The sequence below is a fragment of the Hyperolius riggenbachi genome, chromosome 2 (genome assembly GCF_040937935.1).
Source record: "Hyperolius riggenbachi isolate aHypRig1 chromosome 2, aHypRig1.pri, whole genome shotgun sequence".
NCBI classification, from domain to species: Eukaryota; Metazoa; Chordata; class Amphibia; order Anura; family Hyperoliidae; genus Hyperolius; species Hyperolius riggenbachi.
In genome coordinates, this window is record NC_090647.1 from 99,688,533 (window position 1) to 99,711,634 (window position 23,102).

At 43.9% G+C, this 23,102-nt stretch overlaps 1 protein-coding gene across 1 annotated transcript in view; it reads right to left on the reverse strand.

Annotated features, from left to right (window-relative positions):
- The window catches only part of MRPS31 (mitochondrial ribosomal protein S31), a 122,055-nt gene that overhangs the window by 36,449 nt on the left and 62,504 nt on the right, over positions 1–23,102 (reverse strand). Inside the window, exon 6 of the mRNA XM_068265036.1 lies at positions 9,137–9,213. Coding sequence (XP_068121137.1) covers positions 9,137–9,213 — 77 coding nt within the window. The remainder of the gene's footprint in view (positions 1–9,136; positions 9,214–23,102) is intronic.

Below are 23,102 nucleotides of genomic sequence, written 5' to 3' on the forward strand. Positions count from 1 at the left end.
CTGTGCACAGGCCATTCTGGCAAAGACCTGGGGTGCCCTCTAGTGTACAGGGCGTAATACTGCACTCTTTATATATATGACATATGCCAGGCACTGTGCAGTGTGGAGCTCAGAATATTGCAGCTTTTTACGTGCCCCTTTGATGTTGTTCAGCTTTCCAGTGTCCTCTATGGTGTAATCTGATGATACCCCACTCATCCTCTATTCTTCCCTCTCCATAGAGTGTGCAATTGGGAAAGGGTGGGGGTTCCACAGTTATTGTATCTGAGGAACCAAATAGGTCAGAAACACTCCTACAGTGTCCACAGCCCAGCACAGGTAGGTACACCCCTACTTTGTATGTGCAAATTCTGTTAGTTCAAAGAGCTTGCTCCTGAATTTGTGCAGTCACTGATGACCCTCTCCACACTCACCTGCTCTTTCAACTGACTCCACCTACTTGCTCCCTCTCCCAACTGATCCGACCAATCTGCTGCCTCTTTCAACTGTTCCCACTCATCTGCTGCCTTTCCCAGCTGACCACTCACACCTGTTCCCTCTCCCAACTGACCCCACCCACCTGCTCCCTTTACCCCATCCACCTGCTCCCTCTGCCAGTTGACCCCACCCTCCTGCTCCCTTTCCAACTGACCACACCCATCTCCTGTGTCTCAACTGACCCCACCCATCTGCTGCCTCTCCCAATTGACCCCACCCATTTGCTGCCTCTCCCAACTGACCTCATCCACCTACTCCCTCTCCTAACTTAACCCACCCATCTTCCTCTCCCATTTGACCCCACTTACACTCTGTCAGCTGACCCCATTCATCTCCTGCCTCTCCCAACCAACCTCATCCACCTACTTCCCTCTCCCTCCTGACCCCACCAATCTACTCTTCTCCCAATTGACAACACTTACCTGCTCCCTATGTCAACTAACCCCACCCTTCTGCTGCCTCTCCCAACTGACCTCTCCCACGTGCTCCCTCTCCCAAAATAGATCAACTCTTTGGGGACAGAACTGCAGCTTCAGTGCTTCTCTGCTAAGTGCTAAATGTATAATAAAACATTTAACTGCTTCCACATCCACCACAGACATATTTTACAGATAAAAACCTCTGTAAACCAAACTGCTGGTTTCCCAAATGTAATGTAGTTTTGTGTTAGGGGCATAGTCTCATCCAGAGTATTTTGTATTTCTGAAAAATGGTTTGAACTTGGTGATTAAAGAGAACGCGCAATGATAAAAGCAGCGAAGGACTATCACTGTTCTTTTGGTTAGAAGTTACTAGTTCCCTGGTCGTCATAAAGTTAGGAATGTCGCAGTGTCTGCTGACCTGCTTCTACACTGCCACGCTTGAGTCAATCCTCTGCTACTCCATAGTTGTCTGGTATACGAGCGTACCACAAGCGAGAGGCTCAAACTTCAAAGAGTCATCAACACTGCAGAGAGGATCACTGCCATCGCTGGACCTCCTACGTGCCTCCACACTGAAGTCAAGGGCAAACAAGATCTTGAACGACCCCTCCCACCCACCCAGGCAGTCGCTATTTCAACCACTTCCCCTCAAGCCGCCACTACAGGTCCATCCCTACCAAAACCACCAGGCAAAAGAACTCTTTCTTCCCTCAGACTGTCCTCCTGAACTCTAGTAACATGCACTATCCGTCCGTTAGCTGACACTCCTTCCCCTCAGGCATCTCTGCATTGCTGTTCCTGCCTTGTCAAGGTCCTCCTTGTATTTTATGATTTCTATAAATTATGTTCTTAACGTCTGTTACAGCACTATTACCTATGCAGTGTGTACCACAAACAAATCCAAGTGCGACTTTGGTCGTACTTGCAGAATAAAGTAAATTCTGATCCCGATGCCTTTTTGATTACCAGTTCAGTGAGTAGTGAAGGCACAAGGTGAGCATATTGGTGAAATTCCTAGCAATCTTGTATAAAGAGGATAGCGCTCACAGTGTCCCTACTCAGCACCTGATAGCAACACCCGATCGCCTCCTCTATTCTATAAAATTCTGTTTGTCAAGAGGTAGCGCTCAAGGTGCGTATCACCTATAAAGGATGTCATCAAATCAAATATGTTCAGTTTATACTACATATGACAGGTGCAAGCCTAAATATAAACACTTTGACACTCAAAGTCCATGCAAGGTTATTAGCAGGGTAATAACTAAAAGTCCATGTACACAGGCCCTAAAATTTAAAACTTGGACTAGATCACTGGTTTCTTCTCCATAGGTACACACAGCACACTAAAAGTAGATTCTTCAGATTGTGGACCCTCCACCAACACCCTTTGTGGTCCACTCACCGCTGTATTAGACCAACCAATGGTCTATATGCACATTGGGACCGTTCCCGGGTCGTCCCCCACCTCTCGATCAAATGCAGTGTGTCTTTAATCCAAACAGACCTCTTCATATACGATGCAGCCTTCTAGCTAAAAAACTTAGTGAAGAGAACTCCACATAGCGTAATACTGCTTAAAAATGTTTATTTAATAAAATGCAATTGCACTCACATGTTTGTAGATAAAATCAGCGCATAGAGTGATTTGTAAACGGGCTCTCCCCCGTTCAGGTGGCCAGGCTGGCAGGCTCCTCAGAGTGGATCCCCTCTATTTCCGCCGCGCGGTCGGAAGAAAAACGGACGCCACACGTGCCTCCTCGCCGCCGCTCACCCTGGAGGCACGTGTGGCGTCCGTTTTTCTTCCGACCGCGCGGCGGAAATAGAGGGGATCCACTCTGAGGAGCCTGCCAGCCTGGCCACCTGAACGGGGGAGAGCCCGTTTACAAATCACTCTATGCGCTGATTTTATCTACAAACATGTGAGTGCAATTGCATTTTATTAAATAAACATTTTTAAGCAGTATTACGCTATGTGGAGTTCTCTTCACTAAGTTTTTTAGCTAGAAGGCTGCATCGTATATGAAGAGGTCTGTTTGGATTAAAGACACACTGCATTTGATCGAGAGGTGGGGGACGACCCGGGAACGGTCCCAATGTGCATATAGACCATTGGTTGGTCTAATACAGCGGTGAGTGGACCACAAAGGGTGTTGGTGGAGGGTCCACAATCTGAAGAATCTACTTTTAGTGTGCTGTGTGTACCTATGGAGAAGAAACCAGTGATCTAGTCCAAGTTTTAAATTTTAGGGCCTGTGTACATGGACTTTTAGTTATTACCCTGCTAATAACCTTGCATGGACTTTGAGTGTCAAAGTGTTTATATTTAGGCTTGCACCTGTCATATGTAGTATAAACTGAACATATTTGATTTGATGACATCCTTTATAGGAAATTCCTAGCAATAGCAGATACACAACTGGCAGCCCACTTCAATCCTCCAACCTAAGCACCCCACATACCTCGCACTCCAATGCTCAACTACAGGACTTAAACTAGAGCTGCCCCATCCTATGGAACGCTCTACCACTGCGCATCAGGCTTTCCTCCTCCTTTAACAGCTTTAAACAAGCCCTCAAAACTCACCTCTTCAAAGAGACCTACCTCACCTTGCCACTGCCCTAATTCTCTCTGCTGAGAACCTCTCAATGCAGACCCCCTTATCTCCTTGTGTCACCATCCCCTCCCTCTAGATTTTAAGCCTTTGGGCAGGGCCTTCTCTCCTTATGCATCATACTTGATTGTGCACTGTACCCGGAATGTGAACTTGTATTATTGAGACTACTACTCCAATGTATGATCAGGCATTGTGTATCTTATTGCTTATTACCCTTATTGTGTTGTCGGTCACCCCGTTATCATTGTCTGTAATCGTATGTATCGTACAGCACGGCGCTATATTAATCTAACAAATAGTAATAATACTAATTAATAACAACAGCTCCTGTCTGCGTTTATCATGACCGGTTCTCTTCAGCTTGTGACATGCATGCAGCATGCTCATTCTTAGCATGTGCTCCGTATAATCTGCCAGGAATTTCTGACTCACTGCCAACTCCTCAGCCTCCTCAGCTGAAAAAGCAACAGCGGCAGGCGAGTGATTGACAAGATACAAACGTATTGGGTGTCACAATGTTAAAAGGTGCCGTTCACACCACTCAGCAAAAAGTCTAATACAGATGTCTGAAAAGCGAGACTATGTAAAGCAGAACCGGTTTCTGCCTCTACCTGTCTGATCTCAGGTCGCTATAAAAACAACGTATTCACTGGAATAAAACTGTCAAGCAGGCTGCCACATGACGTCTGTTTTATGAGCTGAAACGCCGGTTAATTTGATGGGCAGATCGCCCAATAAAAACTGGATTTCAACTTACTAATTGACAACGCACCTCTGCTTCTCTTGCCTCACTTCTAGAGGTTCCATAGGGATTAATGAGGCACCGACAGCAGAGGCCACAGTCTACTAAGAAATGTGTACAAAGAAACAGGCTGCAAACACATTTCTGGTAACACATAGGGAGAGCAACAATCAGCACTAGATGCTGCTGGCAGGCTATGCTGGGGTTGCTGTGGGCAGGTCAGTGTGCCTCCGGAAAGAGACACTTGAATCTTAGCACTGCAGAGGAACAGGGTCCGGGCACCACAGACTTGCAACGATCCACACTTTATTTCATCCCCAACAAGACAGATACAAATGAACAGGGCTGGTCTTACAGCTGTTTCACAAGCAACGCTTGCTTCCTCAGAGGATGAAATGGGGATGAAATAAAGTGTGGATCGTTGCAAGACTTTGGTGCCCGGACCCTGTTCCTCTGCAGTGCTAACATTTCTGGTAACGTGTTACCTCGTCGTACATTACTGGGTATCAGAGTAAAAGGACCCTGTTCCTCTGCAGTGCTAACATTTCTGGTAACGTGTTACCTCATCGTACATTACTGGGTATCAGAGTAAAAGGACCCTGTTCCTCTGCAGTGCTAACATTTCTGGTAACGTGTTACCTCGTCGTACATTACTGGGTATCAGAGTAAAAGGACCCTGTTCCTCTGCAGTGCTAACATTTCTGGTAACGTGTTACCTCATCGTACATTACTGGGTATCAGAGTAAAAGGACCCTGTTCCTCTGCAGTGCTAACATTTCTGGTAACGTGTTACCTCGTCGTACATTACTGGGTATCAGAGTAAAAGGACCCTGTTCCTCTGCAGTGCTAACATTTCTGGTAACGTGTTACCTCGTCGTACATTACTGGGTATCAGAGTAAAAGGACCCAGTTCCTCTGCAGTGCTAACATTTCAGGTAACGTGTTACCTCGTCGTACATTACTGGGTATCAGAGTAAAAGGACCCTGTTCCTCTGCAGTGCTAACATTTCAGGTAACGTGTTACCTCGTCGTACATTACTGGGTATCAGAGTAAAAGGACCCTGTTCCTCTGCAGTGCTAACATTTCTGGTAACGTGTTACCTCGTCGTACATTACTGGGTATCAGAGTAAAAGGACCCTGTTCCTCTGCAGTGCTAACATTTCTGGTAATGTGTTACCTCGTCGTACATTACTGGGTATCAGAGTAAAAGGACCCTGTTCCTCTGCAGTGCTAACATTTCTGGTAATGTGTTACCTCGTCGTACATTACTGGGTATCAGAGTAAAAGGACCCAGTTCCTCTGCAGTGCTAACATTTCTGGTAACGTGTTACCTCGTCGTACATTACTGGGTATCAGAGTAAAAGGACCCTGTTCCTCTGCAGTGCTAACATTTCTGGTAATGTGTTACCTCGTCGTACATTACTGGGTATCAGAGTAAAAGGACCCTGTTCCTCTGCAGTGCTAACATTTCTGGTAACGTGTTACCTCATCGTACATTACTGGGTATCAGAGTAAAAGGACCCTGTTCCTCTGCAGTGCTAACATTTCTGGTAACGTGTTACCTCGTCGTACATTACTGGGTATCAGAGTAAAAGGACCCTGTTCCTCTGCAGTGCTAACATTTCTGGTAACGTGTTACCTCGTCGTACATTACTGGGTATCAGAGTAAAAGGACCCTGTTCCTCTGCAGTGCTAACATTTCTGGTAATGTGTTACCTCGTCGTACATTACTGGGTATCAGAGTAAAAGGACCCAGTTCCTCTGCAGTGCTAACATTTCAGGTAACGTGTTACCTCGTCGTACATTACTGGGTATCAGAGTAAAAGGACCCTGTTCCTCTGCAGTGCTAACATTTCTGGTAACGTGTTACCTCGTCGTACATTACTGGGTATCAGAGTAAAAGGACCCTGTTCCTCTGCAGTGCTAACATTTCTGGTAATGTGTTACCTCGTCGTACATTACTGGGTATCAGAGTAAAAGGACCCTGTTCCTCTGCAGTGCTAACATTTCTGGTAATGTGTTACCTCGTCGTACATTACTGGGTATCAGAGTAAAAGGACCCAGTTCCTCTGCAGTGCTAACATTTCTGGTAACGTGTTACCTCGTCGTACATTACTGGGTATCAGAGTAAAAGGACCCTGTTCCTCTGCAGTGCTAACATTTCTGGTAATGTGTTACCTCGTCGTACATTACTGGGTATCAGAGTAAAAGGACCCAGTTCCTCTGCAGTGCTAACATTTCTGGTAACGTGTTACCTCGTCGTACATTACTGGGTATCAGAGTAAAAGGTACCCACACACTAGCTCAACTTACCATCGATATACAGCAGATTCGATCACTGTGATATATCTGCTGTGAAATAGATTAAAGCAAATGTTGACCGATAGATCGATTCACATCTGACATCGGTCGATTCAGTCGATTGGTCCAGACAAGCACTCCAGACCACGTGAGCGTGATCAACAGCAGCGCTCACGTAAGCGCAGTGGATGCCATCCTGGTGAGGTCGGCATCTGCAAAAGATGGGATCCCAGGACACTGGAGGAAGCCCCGGGTAAGTGAAGCTCATTTTGTTACTTTTCCCTGATGTTTCCTTTAAACAGTTCGTTTGACCTCTCTCTAACCTTCCCTTTCTGGGTAATGTAATTGAAAACGCCGTATACCTCCAGCCAGAAGCCAAAATCTTCCAAAATAACAGTTATGACCCATTCCAATCTGGCTTCAGGAAATATCACAGCGCTGAAACTGCCCTCATCCAAATCTGCAACCACTTGCTCATGGCAAGAGACAGAGGAGAGCGCTCCATCCTGATACTGCTAGACCTTTCTGCAGCCTTTGATAAAGTTGACCATGACATCTTAACGCGGAATGAAACCCAGCATTTCTCCTTTGCTCTAAAAGATTATTTATAGCATATTATATGCTACCATCATTTTTTTTAACTAGAACAGCATTCAATTAGTTAAACACAGGAGTTACAAGCTCAGTGCAGAGAAAGCTGGACGCATCCGAACTGGAGATAATGTTATCTTGTGTTTAATTAATTGTATCAAGTGAGGAATGTGCCACATTCTCTGACTGTGCAGACTCTCCCGAACACAGACAGACAATCAGAAAGCATTTCTGCCTTCAATACAAGATGAATAAAACCAGTTATGTATAAAATGCAAAGGCAGCTCTCAGAGCAAAAACATGTACTTTGGGAACTTGTAATTTCTAAATGAATAATAATACTTATGCACAAAAGCAAATATGATAACAGTATGCCATATAATAAGTAGGAAAGCATGTTTTTATTGAATTTTATGCCAGGGTTTTATACCGCTTTAATTAACAGTCTACAGGAATACTGCAGCATTGATGGCATAGTTCTTCAGTGGTTCCAATCCTTCTTGAGCGCAGGAACCCAAAAAGTGTCTATGAGGCCCTTCCTGTCCACCTCTGTACCACTTAAGTATGGGGTGGCCCAGGGTTCAATCCCTTCTCCGCTACTTATTTACAATATACATGTTACCGCTTGGAAAACTAATCCAAAAACACGGCCTGACATACCACTGCTATGCTGACGACACCCAATTATATATTTCCCTCAAGCCTGGTGTGACAGACCCAACTCCAACTATAAACGCCTGCTTAGGCGAACTATAGCAATGGATGAGTGACAATTGGCTGAGAATAAATGCAGATAAAACTGGTCCTCCTGATTGGAGGGCAACGAATGACAACAAAACAACTTAACTTGCAGTCTTCACTACTGGGAATAGGAGGCATGGATTTAGACAGCTCTGAGCATGTGCTGGGAGTTCTAATTGAAGGGGATTTAAACTTCAGAACTTACATCACGGCTGTGGTGAAATTATCCTACTTTCACCTGAAGATCGCAGCAAAAATCAAGCACCTCATCCCCCCCAGAAGATCTGCCAACCTTAGTTCATGCCTTCATTACATCCCGACTGGACTATTGTAATGCTCTCTACACCGGCCTTCCAAACAAGGACTTCTACCACCTACAGCTTATACAGAATACTGCTGCCAGACTGTTAACCAACCAACCCCGTCACTGCCACATAACGCCAGTCCTGCACTCCCTTCACTGGATACCTATAAAATGGAGGGTCCTATTCAAGATCAGCCTACTGACATTTAAATCACTACATAATCTCGGCCCTGGATACATGAAAGAAATGTTACAGTTGCATAGCAATCCCTGCTATCTCAGTTCCACAGGTTCTAAAAGTCTAGTCATACCCAGAGTCCACCTGGAAACTTTTGGTCCCACAGCCTTCTGTCATGCTGCTCCTACGTTATGGAACTCCTTGCCTCAGCAGATCAGGACAGCTCCATCTTTGGACATGTTTAAATCCAGACTGAAAACCCACCTGTTCAGTCTGGCATGTGCAGAAATATAATTTTTGTTGTGTGAATACTTCATCCTACCACTAACTACTGAACCTGAGAGAGCCTAAGCGCTTTGAGTCCTATGGGAGAAAAGTGCTATAGAAATGTTATTGTTATAATGTATTAGTAACAGATTGTAAACCCTACTCAACTGTTACATCTGTCTTCTCCTGGAATGTTTAATTTACACTTGTTTACTCATTAGCACTGCCAGTAAATTCTCTTGAGGGAAGGTAGGAGAGGGGTTTGCTGCCAGCTCAGAATTAAATAAACAGTGTTATTTAGGCTTTTGTGGGGAGGAGAGTGCAGTCACTTATTTTCAAGTCGTGGGACAGGAACAGGTTAAAAGGAATTAAAGGAATTAAATATTGCAGCCTACATATACCTTACCATATCAAACAGCTTTATGTGCCCTATGAACAGTTCAGGCAGAGTAGGGCAGTACGCTTTGCACAGAAAGGTTCTCTTCTGGTCATACTCACCTGTCATTGTTGTCTCTTCAGAGACGGAAGGAATAGGAAATTTTTCCAGCCGTTTTGAACTGAATACTCCCTGTGACCTGTGAGAGAGAGAGAGAGAGAGAGAGAGAGAGAGAGAGAGAGAGAGAGAGAGAGAGAGAGACACACGTGTTAGAAAACCTTGGCTTCGACAAAGAAAAAAGATCTGCAGCAATAGAACACAGCCAATCAGAAAGCAGCTTTCTTTTGAGAATTATAATGGAGACATTTAAACATACTTTAATACATTTGTAACTGTGAAAAATGTGTTTCTTTAGATTTAAAGAGAACCCAAGGTGGGTTCTAAGAATGCTAACAGCACACAGAGGCTGGGTCTGCATATACTGCTCAGCCTCTGTTGCTATACCAATCCCCCTTAAACTTCCCCTGCGCTCTGCTACGCCCCCATAAATCACCCAGCCGTGCTGTTGGCACAATGTGTCTCAGTCGGCTGTTTACTTCTAAAAGTGTCAGTCTCGCCGCTCCCCCGCCTCCTCCATAGCTCCAGGCGCTGTCTGCGTCCCTTCCCTCCCAGCTGATTGGAGGGAAGGAACGCGGGCGGGGACCGGAGCTATGGAGGAGGCGGGGAAGCGGCGAGACTGACACTTACAGAAGTAAATAGCCAGCTGTGACACGCTGTACCAACAGCACGGCTGGGTGATTTATGGGGGCGTAGCAGAGCGCAGGGGGAGCTTAGGGGGGGGATCAGTATAGCAACAGAGGCTGGCCAGTATATGCAGACCCAGCCTTGTGTGCTGTTAGCATTCCTAAAACCCACCTTGGGATCTCTTTAAAAAAAAAAACATAAACCAGGGCTAAGCGCTGGAATGTATTTATTACACTGAAAAGTGTTTCCCTCAATGGGCCCCACTAGGTCTTTATAAAATGTAAAGTTGCCTATTTCCTTTCCTACTTTTCTCATTTTAATACAAGCAAAAAATGGATCTGTCCTGAGCAAGTCTGGAGTGCTGATTCCTTTGCTCCTATGTTTTCTAACATGATTTAGCAGAATTTTTTGAGGAACGCTATAGTCCGACTGGGTCCTGGCTGGATAAAAACTGTCAGTTGCATAGCTGAATATTAACACTTTCAGGCAGAGAAAGAAGAAAAGGAACACAGCCTAGTTATTTGTGTGCTAGGCACTGTACATACGCATATCTATCTCATCATGTCACATGTCAATTAAGCTTCTCTATAACCTCTGACTTAGGGCTCATTCACACTTATGTGCGGTGCTGTCCGTCATGACGTACCGCACATAGTGTTCACAATGCAGGTAGTGTGGAAGTCTATAGGGAAAAAAAAGTAATGCGTTCATGTGCAAGTACCTGTTTTTGTGAATGAGGGTGCCATCTCATTGATGGGCGTGGTCATTCACAAAGGGACTTGGGTCAAAGAATGGGAACATCGATCCCCTATCTAGCTATCGGCGGCGGTAACGAGCGCAGGTGCGCGGCAGCAAGGGACATAGTTCCTTGCCCCAGGCAAGGGGACGTGGGGACAATGCAGGGACATAGATACTCATCCCCGGGAAGGGGAAGTGGTTAAACCGCCAACAAGCAAAAAAATTGCTCAGGATTATTTTAATAGTACTTTTGGTATTTTTTCAATTGTAAAGTGCTGAAAAAGAGAAGATGAAAAATGATCTCCTAGGAGAAAAGTCAAATGAAAAAGTGAATTGCATATGGCCCAAGGTGTCTGAAGACCTGAGGAAGCTAAATACACCAGAGTACTGGATTGGAGCCAACATTTGCTTTTGTTAGGGTTCATCCCACCACTTAAAGAGACTCAGACCAAGAATTGAACTTTATCCTAATCAGTATCTGATACCCCCTTTTACATGAGAAATCTATTCATTTTCAAAAACAGACCATCAGGGGGCGCTGTATGACTGATATTGTGGTGAAACCCCTCCAACAAAAAACTCTGAGGACCGTGGTACTCCTGGCAGTTTCCTGTCTGTGAACCTTGCTGCATTGTGGGAATAAGCTGTTTACAGCGGTTTCCAACTGCCAAAAAAAGCATTCAGCAGCTACATCACCTGCCAACAGTAAAAATCTCACCATGTAATAAATGTCAGAATGTAACTCAGGGATTTAAAAGATTGTACAATGAGCAAACACTGACTAAATCATTCATACATAATTATTGTAAAAATGGAGCACTTTTTTATTATATTATTTTCACTGGAGTTCCTCTTTAATGCTTGACCTCCTAGAGAGGTAAGGTGGGTACAGGATTCACTATTTAATTCCTTTTAAACAATACCAGTTGCCTGGTAGTCCTGCCGATCTATTTGGCTGCAGTAGTGTCTGAATCACACCAGAAACAAGCAAGCAGCTAATCTTGTCAGATCTGACAATAATGTCAGAAGCACCTGATCTGCATGCTTGTTCAGGGGCTATGGCTAAAAGTATCAGAGGATCAGCAGGATAGCCAGGAAACTGGCATTGCTTAAAAGGCAAAAAATATGGCAGCCTCCATATCCCTCTTGCTTTTGTTGTCCTTTAATATTTCTCGCCTCCTATTTTCAAGTTTTCCATGTCTCAAGGTAAGTAAATTGTAATCTGTCAGTATCCACTGGCTGCCTACCCATCATACCTCTGTCCTTCCCTCACAACCCAAGACTGCCTACCCATCTCCATCTGCCTTGGCAATGTCAGTATGCATCTTGGTCTTGCCAGTAAAGCTCATTTTAAATTTGAGAAAAGAAATGGTGGTAGCTCCAGTTGGTGACAGCGCCAGAGAAGGCGGAGTTTAGTACCTCAGCTTAAAACCACAATCACTCCCATAGGCTGTCAAACACTAAGGGCGGGTTTCCATTTGCGAAGTGATGAGAGTGTGGCTACGCAGCAGCATCGCATCACTTCCGCCGCCGGCCGCATCACTTCCGCATCTCCAATGCGGAAGTGTATTGAGGAGATATGACACGGCTGCGGGCGGATGCGGGCCTGCGAAAATCTGCAGCATGCTGCAGATTATCGGATCGCACCGCTCACCATGCACGCAGTGGAAACTGTTCCATTGGCGTGCATGCGTTTCAGCACACCTGCGGTGCGATGCGGCTATGTAGCTGCATCGCACCGCTCCTAGTGGAAACGAGCCCTAAGGCAGTTGCATAATTGTTCAGTCAAGGGGCAAACCTTGTATCTCTAGTGTGTGTCACTGGACATAACATAAGGCATTACCTGGAAACGTACCTTTTATTAAACATTGCTAAACTAATCCTCTGCCTAAGCAGTTATGAAAAAAATAGAGCTATTCAATAAAAGACTTTAGAAATAGGAATTAAAGCTTTAGTTTCAGATTTCAAGATGGATTTAATATAAACACCATTTTAAAATTAAACTATGCATAAAAAGGTTTTGTTAAAAAAAAAAAAAAAAGTAGGTATCAAAAAACAAAGAAAAATAAGTGCTGCACTACCTCAGAGACTTAGGCCTCGTTCACATCTGCTGCGCTGAGAAACGTGTAAAAGCGCATGGTAAAAAACGCATGCGTTTGTGTGCGCTTTAGTGCGCATTTCTGTGCGTTGCGCTACGCTTCTTTAAAGTACGTTTTTGTTATTGTACCAGTAGCACTTGTCAATAAAAAAGTGCACCCATTCACTTGCATTGATGTGCGCTTTACAGCTCAACGCACAGAAATGCATGCAACCCTAGGTTTTTGTAACGCTGCTCAGCGCAGCGCATAAATGTGAACCCGCTACATTACATGGGAAAATCAATACCTTGCTGAACGCACAGGGCAGTGCGCTGTAAAAGGCGCACAGAAACGTCCCTGATGTGAACGAGGCCTTCCAGCTGTCTGCTCACTCCCACACTGTGAGCCCCTCCCTTTTAATAACATGGGCTTTCAAGGAGACAGTCATAGCCCTGTCGCCTGAAGCCACGCCTCCTTACTGACCTAAAGCGTAGCTTCAGACGTCCAGGTGGAAGGAGTGGGAGTTAGTTCTAATTAAAGGACCACAATGTCAAAAAACTGTAACATTTTAAATTCATGTGTACAGATATCTATAGGAAGCACATTTCTCTCAGGGTAAAATGCGCTAAAAATGACTATTCTCTTATGTTGCTGTCCCTTATAGTTAGGCCCCTTTCACACTGGCGCCGTGCATTACCCTGTTATGTTGCAGGGTAACGCTACACCAATGCAAGTCTATGGGGCAGTACCTACCTGGCTCAGTGCGCCAGAAGTCTCTAATTTGACGCACGGGCAAAAGCGTGTTGGGGGTGGCTTGCGCCGTGAGGCGACTGGAAGTCAAGTAAGTCTATGGCATCTGCATTGTGGCACATATGCATATTTTTCCAATACACTTCAGCGCAATTTTAATTCCGGCCACAGGAAGTGCTAGACAGCATCACTTCCTGCTTGACTTGCAGCTAGAAGGGGGATTACCACGCATTGCCGTGGTAATCTGCAAAGGCTATTTTGTGGTGTTGCGATCCTCACACCTAAGCAGTAAAGATTTAACAGATTTTAGATAATGTTCTGTTAAATGCATATAAAATGATGTCTGCCCTTGAACTTTAAATAAAATTAAAAGGAATCGGAAGTGAAAATAAAGTGATATAATGAATTGAATGTGTAGTACAGCTAAGAAATAGAACGAACACTAGTAGCACAGATATGAGTCTCATATTGTTTCCAGTGCAGGAAGAGTTAAGAAACTTCAGTTATCTATGCAAAAGAGCTGCTTTGAGTTCTCCCACCCAACTTGGGTTAGAGACAATCCTATTTTCTGAAGTACTTATACATCAAAGAAACAGCGAGGCACAGCTTCAGATAAGGTTTTACTGCAGGGTCGTTAAAAGGGTCATTCACTCTGCACTGTTTTATAGTGTAAAAAAAAAAGTATGTGGTTTGCAATTGCAACTGTTACAGAATGATGCAGTTAATTTGCCAATAGTTTAATCACTACTAATCACAATGAAATGATCTATATATTGTTTTATTCACCACCAATTAGGCTTTGTTTGGTTGATTTTTTTCAGTTGTTTTCAGTAATTACTTTATTTTCTGTGCATTTTAACCAGTTCACTCCCAAGGGTTTTTACCCTAACAGACCAGAGCAATTTTCACCTGTCAGTGCTCTTTCCTTTTATTCCCTAATAACTTTATTACTACTTATCACAAGAAAATGATCTATACCTCGTTTTTTTCACCACCAGGTAGGCTTTCTGTGGATAGTACATTTTGCTAAAAAAAATGTTTTTATTCTAAATGCGTTTTAATGGGAAAAATAAGAAAATAATGGAAAAAAATCATTACTTCTCACTTTTCGGCCATTAGTTATAAAATTAAACGTTCTCCTGTGGATAAAACGACACATTTTATTTGCCCAGTTGTCCTGATTATTAAACCATTTAAATTATGTCCCTATCACAATGTATGGCAACAATATATTATTTTGACATATAGGTGTTATTTTTCTGTTTTGTTTTTCTTTTGTCCGATCCATAATTACAAGCCCCTATGTAGCAAAGTAAAAGTAATTTTCCCTCATAAAATATATATTTAAAAAAGCGGTGTCCTTAAAGAGACTCTGAAGCGAGAATAAATCTCGCTTCAGAACTCATAGTTAGCTGGGGCACGTGTGCCCCTGCTAAAACGCTGCTATCCCGCGGCTAAACGGGGGTCCCTTCACCCCCAAACCCACCCCCGCAAGACTTGGTCGCAAGTTGGTCGTAAATTATCTTCTTCCTGGAGGCAGGGCTAACGGCTGCAGCCCTGCCTCCAGTCGCGTCTATCAGACGCGCATCGCCGCATCTCCCCTCTCAGTGAAGGAAGACAGAGGGGCGGGGGAGAGACGGAGATACGCGTCTGACAGACGCGCGTGGGGCAGGGCTGCGGCGGTTAGCCCTGCCCCAACCAGGAAGCGCTCCCCCGCTGCACCGAGGGGATTTGGGGGATCAGGGACCCCCGTTAAGCCGCGGGATAGCTGCGTTTTAGCAGGGGCACACATGCCCCTGCTAACTATGAGGTCTGAAGCGAGATTTATTCTCTCTTCAGACTCTCTTTAAGGCAACCATTTATATATATTTTTTTCACAGATTTTTTTTTTTACAAATGTTTTTTTTTTTTGGGTGGGGGGGGGGGGGTGGGGAGGGGGGGGAGAAGCTTTGGAAGAGCAAATTATTCATTTTATTAATATTGTGTATGTATGTATGTGTAATTTTACTTTTTGGCCACGAGATGGCGCTAGTGGACACTCTCCCATTATAGGAAGTGTTCACTTTTTTACATTTAACTACACTGTGACTGTTTCCTGTTTTATGAATGGACGTGGCCTGCTGATCGCGGTCACGTCCATTCATTCCAGGCATTGCGATTGGGTAAAGGACCACTTCCCCAATCGCTGAACACGGAATCCCAACGGAAATGGCGGCGGGAATGAGCAACGTATTAAAACATCATGGTGCCGTTAACAGGCTCAAACATTTTAATATGATATAATGTCATTAAGTGGTTAAAGGGAAAATGAAAAAATACCAGTACACTATTCCTCCAATTTCATACCCTATATTTAAAGAGAATCTGTATTGTTAAAATCGCACAAAAGTAAACATACCAGTGCGTTAGGGGACATCTGTTACCCTCTGTCACAATTTCGCCGCTCCTCGCCGCATTAAAAGTGGTTAAAAACAGTTTTAAAAAGTTTGTTTATAAACAAACAAAATGGCCACCAAAACAGGAAGTAGGTTGATGTACAGTATGTCCACACATAGAAAATACATCCATACACAAGCAGGCTGTATACAGCCTTCCTTTTGAATCTCAAGAGATCATTTGTGTATTTCTTTCTCCCTGCAGTTCTCATGCACTGAAGTTTCAGACTGCTCTTTTTTCTCCTGCAAACAGCTTTGCCATTGTCTGTAATTCTTCAGTATGTGAAAGCCCAGCCAGCTCAGAGGAAGATTTATCCAGCTTGTAAAAGATAAGAGAGAAGCTGCTCTAATCCTAAATAATAAACAGGCAGTGTGCAGAGGGGCCTGGAAGGGGGAATTCATAGCAGAACCACAACACTGAAGAACTTGGCAGCCTTCCAGACAAAGGCTGACAAGTCTGACAAGGGAAAGATACATTGATTTATTACAGAGACTGTGATAGCAGAAAGTGCTGCAGTAAGCCAGAACACATTAGAATAGCTTTTGGAACTTGTAGGATGATAAAAAACAGGATGCAATTTTTGTTACGGAGTCTCTTTAAACACTACTACTGTACATAAAACCCACACCTTTTATCTGCCTATTTGTCCTGGTTATTACAAGATTTAAATAATGTCCCTAGTACAAAGTATGCATAGTATGGTGACAATAGATTATTTGGAAATAAAGGTATTTTTTCCTCACGTGCACGGGAGCGCACGGGAGCATGCACGTGCACAGCAGTAGCAGCGCTGTTTAACTTACAAAAACGTCCTGGAGCTGTTAAGAGGCTCCAGCAGGACGTTTTAATACGCCTGCTTGTCTTTAAGTGGTTAAATAAAATTTCAGGGAAGAACTGCAGAAATCACTAATTGGGACAAACTTTTCACATGAAAAAGTATAAAGAAGCAGGGGGCTCATAGCTCAGAGAGAATCAATAAGCTACAGAATCTCCTCATATCCCCCCTCCCCAAGTCTGGGAGATGGTTAGATTTAACAGACGCTGCATGCAAAAACAGTTTGAAGAGTAGAGCAAGTACGGCTCCAGAATTATAGCAATAAATTGATAGAGCCGATATAAAATGTTCCCAAATGGAACTGCTGATATATAATATCAGCAATTAAGATTTGCAGTCCAATTCCCAGTATACCTCTCACAAAATGGCTTAGAGTAGTTCTCATTACTTCAGATATGATTGCCTGTAATTGAAATGCTCAGAGGAAAAAATGAATTTAATGGGGGAGCTGCTAATTGGGTACAGCAGGAGGAGTGAGTCACATCTGCATCAATCCTGCCTCATCTCTTACAGGCCTTGCACAATTCAAGTGAAGAAATTAATCGCCATTCAAAAAAAAAAAAAAAAAAAAAAAAAAAAAAAAAAAAACAGCAGCACGTGAATAAAGCATTTCCTTGGCGTGTGTTTATACATCCGCCCACTGACCTTCTCTTCCTTTGGCTCACGTTTAGCAATCTAAATGAACGCAAATCACTCTGTTCCTAGGTTACATTTGCTGCTGGATTTAGAGACACCATACATATGACAGTCACATAATGTCCCTGATGTGTCTCTATGGGTTGTATAGGGACCTTCTCTGCATAAATACTATCCATTTATCTAAGCAAATGCACACAGTACAGGTCTCTTTATTGATTTGTAAGAACCGTATACATCTCCCCCTTTATGGAGAATGATTAGCTGCTTGAGTGACCCCATGGGGGGGGGGGAGGGTGTAACTTTTTACCCCAGCACTAAAAGCCTAACAACTGAAAGCGGACCTGAATTCAGATCTTCCTCTCTGCGCTAAAAGATAAGCAACAGCATAATAACCTTTCAAGAAAACCATTTGTTTGTTACAGCTGATACTAATCCTGCAATAAATCTGCTGTGTGTCCACTTCCTGCTTTCATGGAAGCAGACATAGGGTTAACATCCTGTGTTTACAAATTAGCAGCTCTGCCGAGGAAGCCAGCTGACACAGCTGATTGATCAAATTAGACTTGTGATTAGCCACAGATGAGGGGGAATTAGACAGGCTAAACTCTCTAAGGGCTGGTGCACACCGAGCGGCTTTTTGGGCGTTTTCCGATCCGCTTGCGGCTGCGGATCTGCTTGGTCAATGTATCTCAATGGGGTGGTGCACACCAGAGCGGGAGGCATTTTGCAGAAACGAAAAATGCCTGGGTGAGGCATTTTTTGGATTGTGGATGCGTTTCTGCCTCAATGTTAAGTATAGGAAAAACGCAAACCGCTCTGAAAAACGGCACTTCAGAGCGGTTTTGCAGGCGTTTTTTGTTACAGTAGCTGTTCAGTAACAGCTTTACTGTAACAATACAGGAAATCTACTACACCAAAACCGCTAGACAAAACCGCAAAACGCTAGCTGAAACGCTACAGAAAAAGAAGAAAAAGTGTTTCAAAATCTGCTAGCATTTTGCGGATCTGCTAGCGGGTTTTGGTGTGCACCAGCCCTAAATACAGGCTGCATTTCTCTGTTTTCCTTCTGTCCTGTGCAAGAGTTCAAGTCCACTTGAAGCATAAAGGAAGTTGCTTAATTGTTGTTTTAGGGCAGATTTGTTGAGCCACATCAGTCTGGAGGTCCGTGCATGCGCAGAAGACCCAGACTGCACCCGACTGAAGCCATTACCAGGGCTGAATCGCAGCCAAATTAACAGAAATTAACAGTAATATACCCTCTTGGCATACATATTAAAAAAAAAAAAAAAAAAAAAAGTTCAGTCCCTAAGGTAACTATTAATGTATTTCATTTTTTTGTCTTTTTTTTTTTTTTTTTTTTTTCATGCAAAAATGTTTTGGGGTACTATGGGAGAGTGTGGGAGGAAAGGAGTTAATTTTAAATGTATTTGTGAGTCTTTGTATTAAAGGGAACCCAAGGTGAGAGTGGTATGGAGGCTGACATTTATTTCCTTTTAAAGGGGAACTGAACAGAGAGGTATATGGAGGCTGTCATGTTTATTTCCTTTTAGACAATACCAGTTGCCTGGCAGCCCTGCTGATCCTCTGCCTCTAATACTATTAGCCATAGCCCCTGAACAAGCATGCAGCAGATCAGGTGTTTCAGTGGTTCAGACTTATAAGTCTGATCTGACAAGACTAGCTGCATGCTTGTTTCTGGTTTTAATCAGATACTACTGCAGAGAAATAGACCAGCAGGGCTGCCAGGCAACTGGTATTGATTAAAAGGAAATAAACATGACAGCCTCCATATACCTCTCTCTTCAGTTCCCCTTTAAGCCATACCAATTGCCTGGCAGTCCTCCTGATCCTGTGTCTCTAATGCTGGGAATACACAATGAGTTTTTTTCGGCAGATTTACTGGCCGATCGATTTTCTGATCGATTTCCATTCACTTCTATGAAAAATTGGATCAGAAAAACAATTGAAATCAGACCGGACCTGTTGGAAATTATGTATCGAGCCATCTATCTGCCTAAAAAACTCATGGTGTATGCCCAGCATTATACTTTTTAGCCATAGACCCTGAACAAGCATGTAGCAGATCAGGTGCTCTGACTCAGCAGACTCAGGTTTTACTGGATTTGTCATATGCTTGTTCCAGGTTTTGACTTAGACACTACCTATGCTAGAAGATCAGCAGGGCTGTCAGGCAACTGGTGTTTACAAGGAAATAAATAGGGCAGCCTCCATATCCCTCTTACCTCAGGTTTACATTAAAATAAATGTATGTAGGTGTATTTTTACCATTTGGCCACAAGATGTCCTCACGTATTATTCCATTATTAAACAGGAAGCAAAGCGTGGACGTATTACTCCGGAAGATACTATGCAGGCATCTCATTGATGTCAGTGACTTAGATCAATAAATGGGAACTGAGTTCCCATTCATTGATCTCCCTGCTAACCGGGGCAATGTGAACGAGTGCGGGAGATGGTGGAGAGCACGCACAGCGGCCATACGGCAGGAGCCATATATCTACACCCAGGCACGTGCAAAGGGCGGGGCTCTAGGTGCCCAAGCAACCCCCCCTTTTGGATTTCCTATAAAAAGGCCCCTTTGGCTGCGATAAGCCCCACCTCTTCCCACAAGAAGCTCCGCCCACACCCACGGGAAGCTCATTCCCATCTGGGACACTTTGGAGTAAAGAGGTGCCATACAGGAATCCAAGTATAACCATCCCCACAGCTGTGTGGGAGCAGGTAAGCTGGTGTCTCACTGGCAGCAGTGACCTCTCCCTCCCCCTGCATTCACAGTGACCTCTCCCTCAACCTTGCACCCGCAGTGACCTCTCCCTCTACCTAGGACCAATACAGACATCTCCCTCCCCAGCATTAGCACTACAGTGATCCTGCTTCCCTCAGCACCCACACTGACCTTTCCCTCCCCCAGCAGCACCCTTCCTGTCCCCAGCATCACCCATAGTGACCTCCTCCAGCACCTAAAAAACTGACCTCCCCCCCCCCCAGCACCCGCCATGACTTCCCCTTCCTGCAGCACCCACACTGACCTCTACTTCTCCCCCCCCCCCTCCACAGCTGGCACCCAGTACTCACATGACACCAAGTACCTGCATCCAGGCCTGACATTGCACCCAGCACTTACACCTGCACACAGCCTCCACATGGCCCCTACTATCTGCACCAAGCACCCACTTAACCAGTATTTGCACCCAAAGTATCGGCATTCAAAACCCATGTGACACCCAACGCCCACCCACAGCCATCACCCAGTACAGGCATGGCACCAAGTATTCACACCCATGCCACACCCAGCACCCACATGACATCCAGTACATGTACCCAGATCTCACATGTCACTAAGTACTTGCAATCAACACCTGCATGACACTCATAGCCAAAGCCCACACGACACTCTGTACCCGTACCCAGAACCCACATGGCACCCAGCATATGCATTTAGCACCCACATGACAACCAATACCCCCTAGCCAGAAATGAGGAGGGGGACCGTGCGGCCACCGATGACAGGTCTGACTGACTCCACACCACTTAGTGCAGCCAGCATTTCTGTGATTGACTGAAAGTATGTGTGTGTGGGTGGGTGGGGGGGGGGGCGAGTGGGGAGGGGCAGGCCCCTTTTTTTTTATTTGAGCGCCCCCCGCTTAAGGACCCCCTGCACAGCCCTGTCTATGCCCTTGGAACGGGAGCAGCCCTATCTTCATTGTTGTCTCATGAAAAGATACAATAGAATATTTTTTTAAAAAAATGTGATAGGTGTACTCCCTTTTGTGAGATACCGCAGAGATGTTAATCTCAGGTCACCTAATGGTCCCATTAAGCACACAGTTAGTTTTTGCACTGCCTACTGAGCTATGCTGACTGGCCTTTGATACAAGGTCACATTTCTGTACATTTTGTTGAACGGCAATCCGTAGTTCTTTATAATGAGTGCTGGCTGAAAACCGTCATGCGTCACAATTCCTGCTCTAACACATAAAGCATGTGGCATAGAGTTGTCCGGGTCTTGAGGGGTTAAACGTTTTTGGTGGCTAGAAGCTTAAGGAAGCCATTTGAAGCACTTGCTGCACTCTGTCTCCTGCCTCTGCTAAGAGACAGAATTCTTACAGTTTGGGATAAGCCGATTACAAAACAGGGTTTTCATTTTCCCTCTGCTGCCAGTGAATACAACTTTTGTTTCATTTCCCATCAAACACACATGCTTTGTGAATTACCATGCCTTCCAGCTTGTCTCCTCCGAAACAGGCCACGCAACCATTCAAGTCAAGCAATAGCAATAATAAGAAAGGAAACCATTATATATTATAAGCGGGTTCTCTGACAGGGTTATTATTATAAAAAGGTCTACCCGATGGCAAACCGCTTTCACCAGCTTTGTATGGATAATTTCAGTCTATGTGCCATTTCCCAGAATGGAAATAATAATAATAAAGCTGACACCTTTTTTTCCTGCTGCATGTGGAACAATTCATGTCACTAACTGCCTCTCTAAGGAGTTCCTTAACTAAATCTGGGGAAGTTTTGTTGGGAAAGCAGTTCAAATTTTAGCAGTATATTTATGGATTGAAAAAGCCTGAAGTGCTCAGGCGAAACATGTCACGTGACACGGCCCATTACGCCGGCTGAAGAAGGGTGCACCCAAACAGTGTACACTGACACACTTGGCACAGACAACACTGTATCACTGCACACAAGTCAGAGCATGACTGTTTATTTGCCTTCCTAATTGCGATCCCGCCCCCTTCCCTCCGCCCCCCCGTTCGCCTTCATCGTCATCCTGACGATCCGTGATCGGTGAATGGGAACATCTGTTCCCAAAGCCGATTAAAGTGCATGTAATGAATGAAACCCAGCATGAGCGAGAGGCTGGTGTTAATTCTCAAAGTAAAAGTAAAACACAAACACATACACATAACACTTCCTTTGTACTGTTCACAATATACAGGAATAAAGTGCGGCGATGTCTTGTGGCAAAAAAGAATATACTTACATACACTATAATATATAAAAATAAATACATTTTTATTAGTGCTTAACCCTTTCCACCCCCACCCCATAGTTCCCAAAATAAAAAAAAATATATATAAATTGTTACTTTGTCTCTTAAAGGATTCCCGAAGTGACATGTGACATGATGAGATAGACATGGGTATGTACAGTGCTTAGCACACAAATAACTAGGCTGTGTTTCTTTTTTTCTTTCTCTGTCTGAAAGAGTTAAATATCAGGTATGTAAATGGCTGACTCAGTCCTGACTCAGACAGAAAGTGACTACAGTGTGACCCTCACTGATAAGAAATTCCCATTTTTTTCTCTTTCTTGCTCTCAGAAGCAATTTTCTGCTAGGAAAGTGTTTTATAGTTGGAATTTCTTATCAGTGAGAAAAAAAGGAACACAGCATAGTTATTTGTGTGCTAGGCACTGTACATACACGTCTATCTCATCATGTCACATGTAATTTCGGGTATCCTTTAATACGTATGTAATGATGGTATTTTACTGCTATTTTTGTAAATTAGGGAAAATATGCCTTTATTTCCAAATAAATTATTGTTGTCATACATTGTACTAGGGACTTAATTTAAATGTTGTAATAGCAGGAATAAATGGGCAAATAAAATGTGTGGGTTTTATCTACAATAGCACATTATCTTTTTCAAACTATAATGGCTGAAAACTGAGAAATCATTTTTTTCAATTTTTTTTTTAAATGCAGTAAAACCTTATCTAATGTTCCGTTTCTTAGCTGTACTACACATACAATCCATTATCTCATAAATGTATTTTACTTCAAGTTTGCTTCAGCTGCTTGCAGTTCCAGGACGTAGATTCTACGTCCTAATTAGT